Source organism: Juglans regia, chromosome 5, assembly GCF_001411555.2.
Source record: "Juglans regia cultivar Chandler chromosome 5, Walnut 2.0, whole genome shotgun sequence".
NCBI lineage: Eukaryota > Viridiplantae > Streptophyta > Magnoliopsida > Fagales > Juglandaceae > Juglans > Juglans regia.
The window spans coordinates 9,166,381-9,175,403 of NC_049905.1; the positions used below are offsets into that span (position 1 = coordinate 9,166,381).

The 9,023-nt window shown below is 36.8% G+C and overlaps 2 protein-coding genes across 2 annotated transcripts; one reads left to right on the top strand and one right to left on the bottom strand.

Moving 5' to 3' along the window:
• Positions 1-913: 913 nt before the first annotated feature.
• On the top strand, positions 914-3,891 carry LOC109022334. The gene is made up of 3 exons (XM_019005213.2): positions 914-2,008; positions 2,255-2,797; positions 3,320-3,891. The coding sequence occupies exons 1-3, from the start codon at positions 1,094-1,096 to the stop codon at positions 3,419-3,421; spliced, it is 1,560 nt and encodes a 519-aa protein (XP_018860758.1). The 5' UTR covers positions 914-1,093; the 3' UTR covers positions 3,422-3,891.
• Positions 3,892-4,107: 216 nt separating this feature from the next.
• Positions 4,108-8,750, bottom strand: LOC109022343 (probable serine/threonine-protein kinase PBL5). Its single transcript, XM_019005224.2, has 5 exons — positions 8,483-8,750; positions 7,432-7,700; positions 6,932-7,121; positions 6,431-6,822; positions 4,108-4,694 (listed from the first exon to the last, which is right to left on the bottom strand). Exons 1-5 carry the CDS (start codon positions 8,583-8,585, stop codon positions 4,383-4,385), a joined length of 1,266 nt encoding a protein of 421 aa, XP_018860769.1. The 5' UTR covers positions 8,586-8,750; the 3' UTR covers positions 4,108-4,382.
• Between the last annotated feature and the right edge of the window lie 273 nt (positions 8,751-9,023).

Below are 9,023 nucleotides of genomic sequence, written 5' to 3' on the forward strand. Positions count from 1 at the left end.
ATTAGGTCGGAAATAAGGCCCTATTAGTATACATCAGAGTTCTTTCTACACTTGGATTTGTTGATTAAAAACATAAATGTCAAGAAATAAAGTCTAAGAAGCAGTATGAAAAAGTTTTTTTTTTTTTGGAAAGATTAATTCTAACGAATCAAGATCTTCGATCTAGAGATTATATATAATATTGTATATATATACATTTATATATATCCATATTTTTAATAAATTCTTTATTTTTAACTAGATAAATACTTTAACCGTAAAAAGATTGCAAAAAAATAAACCTATAAATTGACATGGTTTGATGTGATATGATAAATTGTAAAACTACTTTTATTATAAAATAGATCTAACGTATCATAAGAAGACATATCAGTTTATGGGTTTATTTTTATGGAATCTCTAATTTGTGGCTATAGCACTTCTGTTTTAATAAATAGTATATTTTATGATAACTTTTAAAATAATTTTGAATTTTAAAAATTCGTACACACCATGCAGTAACCAAACCATTTTCAACCATGAGTGTTATTTTTTTTTAGAAGATGACGGTATCCTAATTTTATTAATAGTCCTCACTTGTAGCGGAGAAAAACTATAGTTACAATCAAATACCTAGGTGATACAAATAAGTATAAAATCAAAACCCATGTATCAAAAACCTAATCAACCAACCAAAATAAAACAATGTTCACTATTGTTCAGAATACAATACCAAGACAAGACCAACCCTAGAAAACAAACCAACACCAAAGAAACCAAACTTACCAAGGACATACCTACGAGATGCGAAAATAAAGTAGCCCGATTCTGTCCGTACGAAGAAGCCCTCTTAACTAACTGGGCTTAATATCATCACTATCATCAACCCAATCCCTATTTTCAACCATGATGAATTCTTTCTTGTAATTCGCATTAAAACTCGGTTAATTTCGCAACAAATCTAAAAAAACACTAACTGATTAAGATGGAAAATATTGTCTGTCTATCTCTCCCACTTTCTCTCTACCTTTCTTCTTTGTCTCTCAGATCCGCAAAATTCTCAGACCCAGCTTTCTTTCGTCCGATCTCCATGTCCACACCTTGAATTGAAACCATGGGAGGCAAGAACATCAAAGCCGAGAATTCTGACAAAAAGCAAACACGTTGGGATCGAATAAGACAACAAATAGGCTTTAGAACCTCCCTGATCACTTGGTTCTTCCTCCTCATCTCCATTCTCTACATCATCTACTCTTTCAACCTTCTCACCAGCAATCGCTACAGCTGTTCCACCTATTTAGATGCCTCCATTCAAGAACACCTTGAAGCTCTGACCAACGTGTCCGCAGCTAACCTCCACCTGGATGAACAAGTAGAAGATAAAAAAACCATGGAATCTCATTTAGCACTTCCACGAAAGCCCCAACGATATGACACAGAGCTCAAACACATTGTTTTTGGTATAGCCGCTTCATCTAATCTGTGGGAGAAGAGAAAGGAATACATAAAAGTATGGTGGAAGCCTAAGGAAACCAGAGGGGTGGTTTGGCTAGACAAAAGAGTGAGAACTCAAAGAAATGAAGGGCTACCGGAGATTCGGATTTCCAGAGACACAGAAAAATTCAAGTACACAAATCGTCAAGGACATAGATCGGCATTGAGGATCTCAAGAGTAGTTTCTGAGACGTTGAGGCTCGGCATGAAGGATGTGAGGTGGTTTGTTATGGGTGATGATGACACGGTTTTCATCGTGGACAATGTAGTGAGAATACTTTCTAAGTATGATCATAGGCAGTTCTATTATATTGGGAGTTCATCAGAGAGTCATGTTCAAAATATATACTTCTCGTATGCCATGGCGTTTGGTGGCGGCGGATTCGCCATTAGCTATCCTTTGGCGGAGGAGTTGGCGAAGATGCAAGATCAATGCATTCAGCGGTATCCAGGATTATATGGTAGCGATGATAGGATTCAAGCTTGCATGGCTGAACTAGGGGTGCCACTGACCAGAGAACCTGGCTTTCATCAGGTAATTAAGACTGAAAATAATGCTACTCTTCATCTTTGATTTTGCCAACCCTTACATGGAATGACCACCTAAATATGATAAAAAAAATAATAATAAAAAAAAAAAAAAAAAACCAACAGTTCTCGATCCTTAATTTTGTCGTTCTCAGTCGTACGTACATGTTGTGACACATTTTAAATGATTTTATATATCAAATTAACACTGAAATAGATAATCATTGAAAATTGTCTTTGTGCATGCATGCAGTATGATGTGTATGGAGACCTCTTAGGGCTCCTTGGAGCCCATCCTATAACGCCATTGGTGTCACTTCACCACCTTGATGTAGTAGAACCAATATTCCCACGCACGACTAGAGTGAAAGCTCTCCAACATCTAATGCAATCCATCAGGCTTGATTCGGCTAACATAATGCAACAATCAATCTGCTATGACAAGAAACGATATTGGTCCATCTCAGTCTCATGGGGTTACGTGGTTCAAATCTTAAGAGGAGTGATCTCTCCCAGAGAGCTAGAAATGCCCACAAGAACCTTTCTTAATTGGTACAGAAAAGCTGATTATACAGCATATGCATTCAACACTAGGCCTGTGACCAAGCATCCTTGTCAGAAGCCCTTTGTTTTCTACATGAGATTCTCTCGATATGATCGTTCGAAGAAGCAGGTTATTGGGGTTTACTCTCCTCAGAAATCTCGAAACCCTGCCTGTCGATGGAAGATGGACTCACCAGAAAAGATTGATTCCATCGTAGTTTTGAAAAGACCAGATCCTCATCGCTGGCAGAAGGTTAGGTGTTTTTCTTTTCTAATTTCTGATTTCCTTTGCTTTCATAATCTAAGGAAGCATTTTACTCTTAGAGTACGTTTGGGTAGTGAGAAGTGTTAAGAAGTGTTGAGAATGTTTGTGAATAGTAGTAAAAAAGTAATGAAAAGTAATAATAAAATATTGAATAGTAGTAAAAAGTAAGTGAAAAGTAATAAATAGTAGAAAAGTATGTAAAAAGTAATAATAAAGTAAAGAATAGTAGTGAGAGTACTTGAGGTAAAGAATAATAAAGTAAAGTAAAGAATAGTGTTGAGTAGTGAAGTACTCTCACTTGCCAAACATACCCGAAGCTTTCAAGTGAAATGGGTAGTATTTATTTACGAGAAATGTTTAGTCTATAAAGAAATCTTATTAGCTGACATATCGTAAATACAGTAGATCAAATTATAGATATAATGTATCATATCAAATTACGTCAGTTTATGTCGATATCACGTAAAATATATATAACCAAAATCTCTCTTTTGATACAACATTTTGCAGTCACCGAGAAGAGATTGTTGCAGAGTTCTGCCATCACAGAAGAGATCAACAATGTACTTGTGGGTGGGCAATTGTCGAAATGGTGAAATTAGTCAGTTGTAGCAAACATCATCAAGGAACGGCATGGTAACAGATTTTCCAGCTTAAGTTGCACCAGTAAATCCACAGAACAGCAACAACTTTGAGCCAAAATCATGAGCAATTATTAGGTAATCCCGAAATAGAGACGAGCGGTGGTATTCTCATCTTATGCAAGATGTCATGTCCTTAAAAAATAGTGTTTATTTAAGTGCTTTCAATTATATGACATGTTATGATAGAATGAGAATACCGCGTTATCTCTACTGATCTCGGAGTATACCTAATACCTTTTCTGAAATCAGTGATACTCAAAACAGGGCATTTGATTCATGTATCCTGATACAAGCAAGTCTATATATCTAGTCTTATATCTATATGATCTACTTGCAAAATGCCTATTTCTATATAGCCTCGTAGTGGTGGAGGAAAACCATATTGTGATACCCTCTTGGACTCTTTATCTATAGCAAATATATAATATTCACGCAAAATATGCTGAAAGAAACCTATTTTCCAAACTCTTTCTTCACTGTTATAAATACTAAGTTCGGCTTTCCACCGATTTTTGGCGAGAAAGTTCTTGCACCTGCCATTCAAGTGACCTAGTTAAAAGTTTCAGAGGTTTCTGTACATTGTCCTTTTTCACATCTCCAAGCAAGACAACCTGAATAGAGTGACAATAACTTATAACACGGCTGGAAAAAGGGTCCACAGAAAGATCATGAGAAGAGAAGTTATTATTAGGAAAATTTTGGCTAAACTGTGCAAATGGGAAAATCATTCCTACAAAGAGGCACTGAGTACAAGAACCCGAGCTCACTTGTACATCGATGAAAGGAATGAGAGAAGAAGGCAGAGATTTCCCTGTATGTAAATATAAAGGTTCAAAGCAGTTCAGGTTATCTTCTATGATGTAAAATTTGATAACTAAGAACACCATATGAACAGTGCAAAAAGGTACTGAGTCAACTTTATCCACAATTTAGTCTGACTCAGTCTCTCTATCTGGTCCGTTTCCTTCAATTTGTCTTCTATCACTGTCACTTCTAGCATTAGGTGATGGACTCCTCTGAGAGGTTTGGACTGGATGGATTTGGGGATCATATTTTTGGGAAGCAAGGTAATTTAGAGCAGTGACAACATCACCTATGACAGGCCGCATATTAGGCTGCTCCTGGAGGCACATTGCTGCAATAGCGAGAGCTTGGTACAAACCTCTCACGGGATATTGACCTTGGAGCAGTGGATCAACCATTTGCGAGAACTTCTTCCGGTCTTTGAACAAAGGCCGTGCCTGCAAACAAATCCCACATACAACATCTATAAGCTTGAACAAGATTATATTTTTGGACAATGATTTTATTTACTCCCCAAGAAAAAATAATCATATAAAACTACAAGAGGTTTTAATATGGAGATGTATGAGTTTCGAAACACAGTTGAAGGCAGGGTTTTGGCACCAAAAAAAAAAAGAGGGACGAAGGTAATTTATTTGGCTAATTCACACGTTCAAGCAAAACTTTCTTTATATCCGCTGATTTTTACTCTTCCCAATGTTAATACAGTTTGTAGCTTCCCAAGCCTGGCCACACTACATTGTCAAGCTGTATGATAATCAAGCTGAAACAGCACTAAGTTCATGGTTCATAGTTACCTGATTTTGACTAGGTTGTCAAAGTGAGGCACTATTTTGGCACTGAGAAAGCCTAAGAGTGACTAGACACACTTCCAAAAAAGAAAACATGCACGATTCATAATTATGAGGCTATAATGCTCAAGTGGCAAGGGCCTCAGTTTTGGTGGGTATGCTCCCTCCAGGTCTAGGGTTCGATGCAAACAATTTCTAAGGGCTATTGGACTAGGATAATTTTTCGTTGAATTACCCTAGGTGTACCTGCAAAAAACTCCTTGTTGAGGGTCTTTGCCAATGTTTTGAATACCGTACCGGACGCTGTACCGGTCAAGTCACTGGAACGAAATATTTCGGTACCGGTACCGTTTCGGGATAGCGTTTCGGGATAACATTTCAAAATAGTCGATATATAAATAAATTATATATAAAAATTATATTCCAAAATAATAGTGTATATATAAATAAATTATATATAAATACATATATATAAATTATAAATAGTCTAGTCTAAATTGGAGGTTAAAAAATAAGCTTATAGTTTGAAAAAAAAAAAACTGGCCGAACTATCGGCGGGTACCGGCCGAAATTGAGGCTAGTACGTCCGGTACCAGCCAGTACGTCCATTATTTTGGCCGGTACGAAATAGATATAGTACCTGTACCGGCCGGACGGCTGATACGAAAAATTTCTGCCGTACCGGCCAGTACGGTACGAAATTCAACACTATGGTCTCTGCACCCCAGGATTAGTCGGGACTTTGTACCGGATGCCAATAAAACAATATAATAATGAGGCTATAATGCACAGGAAGTCCCAAAAGGAACCTGATTCAATATGTTCACAGCATTTTAGACTTCCAGGAAGTGTGCAAAAGGAAACCTGAATCAATATGTTTCACTGCATTTTACACCCCTACAAACTCACCAACAGTGAGTTCAAAGATCAGCAATTTCAGTCAGCTAGTTTCAACACAATGCAGAGCTCATCCACAAAGAAACTGCTTAACAAGCCATAAGGGACAAAAAAGCAGGTTACACGAAACTGGGCTGCTCAATTGAAGATTATGCTCTTAAAAAAGCTAGAGTTACATTATTTTAAATAAATATTTAAAAAACTAGTTGCTAAAACTACTCCTAGTTTGTCACCTTGACCACCTGCTATTCTGATACTTGTACACCTCAAGCGCTGGCTCTTTAGAAGTTAACACGCAGCTAAAGGCACTCAAGAAAGTGATAAAAAAAGATAAAGCAATGGAAACCATTCAGATATACAAACTAAGTCTCTCTTCATAGACTAAAATTGCTAAGCACACAATATACCAACAAGGACAAAAACCACAACTGCTGTAATTCAATCAACACTAATAGCAACAGAAAATAGTTATAAAGTTATCTTACCCATGCAACCAGATTATGCTCCTTGGCAGTTTTGGTATGATCAATTGCTTTCCTACCAGTAATGAGCTCCAAAAGAACAACCCCAAAACTGTAAATATCTGATTTAACCGTCAGCTGGCCTGTCATTGCATAATCTGGTGCACAGTAGCCATATGTCCCCATAACCCTTGTGGAAACATGGGTCTTATCCCCACTGGGCCCTACTTTGGCCAATCCAAAATCAGATAGCTTTGGGTGATATCCTTCACCAAGCAGAATGTTTGAGCACTTTAGATCACGGTATATAACAGAGGGTTTCATTTTATCATGCAAATACTCCAAGCCCCTTGCTGCACCAGCTGCAATTTTCATTCTCATATCCCAATCAAGTACTTCCCTATCAGGTGGAAGATCTGCCACCAGAAGCCATGGGTGAAAAAAATGACATAATTTGCAGAGATGGCACAGAATTTGAAAAGTTAGAATGAGCCAGACTAGAGATGTGTCGAGAAGAACAGGTACCATGCAAATGGTTTTCCAAAGATCCTAATGGCATGTACTCGTAAACCAATAGCCTCTGATCTCCCTCAGCACAAAAACCAATCAATCTTACAAGATTAGGGTGGTCAACGAGGCTTAGCGTCAAAACTTCAACAACGAATTCCCTGATTCCTTGGCATCCATTAAGGTCAAGCTGCTTGATGGCTACATTCTACATCAAAACAAAGAGAAGGGCAACAAAATTTAGGTCTTAGCCCCAGACTACCCCATATAATAAAAGCACAATACCATATAAATAAGATCTTAGCGAGCAGATCAAATTTGTAAATTTTCAAACTCATTAGCATATTTGCAACAAGTTTTATTTAGCGATGCTGCTCTGGGCAACAACTATAAGTGCCTTGTTATACTATTTTCCAAGTATTATAATTTGTTTAGTTGGAATTCATGGTTGCTGGCTGTACAATTTTTTGTTTACTTCTTCATAAAGGACTACTAAAATTAGAGTAACTCTAAACAACCTGATTGATTTTCTCCATGTGCCCTTTGTAAACTTTTCCAAAACCTCCTTCACCTAGACAGCAGTCTGACCGGAAATTGCCAGTTACAGCAGCTAGTTCATCAAAGGTAAATTTTTTTGCCAGGTCGCCACGTCCATCCTTTGAAATCTCCTTCAAATTCAAACCCTTTACATCCAAAGCTAATTGGTCATCCTTAGACTCTAATTGCTCTTTCCCATCATGATCAGACTGCTTCTTTACATTCACATTTGGGTTGACTTTCAATGCACCTTACACAAATATGCAAAAGATATAAGCATGTCAAACACGTGGATTGAACGAGAGAGAGAGAGAGAGAAGTGACATCAAATAAGGCGCATGGTGAGCAGAGGCCAAGAAATCATTTTGGTATAATTCTTTCAAAAAGAAAGGATGGGAAAAACCCACAGTCACCAAAATCTAAAAGCAAACAGAAGAACACAAAATGACAAAACCCAACACCGAAGGAGATTTTTGGATTATGGATTGGACCATTCCAAGCATGCAAGCAAGCAAAGAAGCAAAAGAGATCATTAGCTTAAACTATACAAATAGAAATTATCACTTTAAATTATCACTTTAAATCTATACCAAAATAAGAATGAAAGGGGAAAAAAACATTAAACCTCAAAACATCTCGCCAAGACCAAAATTCAGCCTTTTGCCACTGTTTTATATATACCTATCAAGAAAAGACCAAAATTCAGCCTTCTCTAACCGGTTCACCGACAACGTCAAAATTATGATTAAAAAATTGAAAATATCTAATTCCGTTAGATTAGACGAAACCAATTGGCGAGAATTCTCATGGGATTTGGTTTGATATGAAACAAGGTTGGGCACAGATTATCACCGACGAAAATATCAATTTAATATTTACAACAATCCCATATAAAGAGAAAATTAAAAGCAAAAAGCTCGTGTTTTCTATTATATATACATACATATATAAGAATCAGAAAAAACGAAATAGAAGTAATCTCATCTCAATGTTTTGTGAAAAAAAAACGATCAAAAAGGTATGCAACATTACCTGAAGCGGCTCGATCGTCAGGCTTATTCTTTTTGTTACTATAATTGTTGTTTTGATGCTCTGACTTTTTGCTTGATTCCCCTGTGCAGCGAAAGCAACCCATTACAGCTTCTATATATCTCAGCAATTTACAGAAAAGACTGAGCACAAAACAGAGACCCAAACACTCCCAACAATAAATGCAGAGAGAAAGACTTGTGAGGAGAGATAGAGAGAGAGAGAGAGGAGAGAAGAGAGAGAGCTCCGTTTGTGCAATGCTTTTGCTTTTGTCTTCGCCTGTGTGACTTTATATTCATGGGTTTCATTGTCGTGTCAACAACTGTAATATTCCTGACAAATTCCTTCTAATCAAATTCAGCCGCCTGTCAATTTGTATGTTTGGCAGTGAGTGCTCAGCCATTGGGGAATTGCGGGATAAAATGGGTAGGGAGACTGAGCGATATTTTAATAAATTATTGTATAAATTTACGCGTTAAATTATAAAATTATTTTTATTATAAAATAAATTTAATATATTATACAATAAATTTTATTATATTAA

Bases quoted from the DNA above. Each gene is read 5' to 3' on its own strand.
- LOC109022334 (XM_019005213.2), top strand. From the start codon at position 1,094: ATGGGAGGCAAGAACATCAAAGCCGAGAATTCTGACAAAAAGCAAACA. The intron at 2,009-2,254 runs GTAATTAAGACT...GCATGCATGCAG, and splicing joins GAGAACCTGGCTTTCATCAG to TATGATGTGTATGGAGACCT. The intron at 2,798-3,319 runs GTTAGGTGTTTT...AACATTTTGCAG, and splicing joins ATCCTCATCGCTGGCAGAAG to TCACCGAGAAGAGATTGTTG.
- LOC109022343 (XM_019005224.2), bottom strand. From the start codon at position 8,585: ATGGGTTGCTTTCGCTGCACAGGGGAATCAAGCAAAAAGTCAGAGCAT. The intron at 6,823-6,931 runs GTACCTGTTCTT...TTCTGGTGGCAG, and splicing joins TTTGGAAAACCATTTGCATG to ATCTTCCACCTGATAGGGAA. The intron at 4,695-6,430 runs GTAAGATAACTT...ATTTGTTTGCAG, and splicing joins AGCATAATCTGGTTGCATGG to GCACGGCCTTTGTTCAAAGA.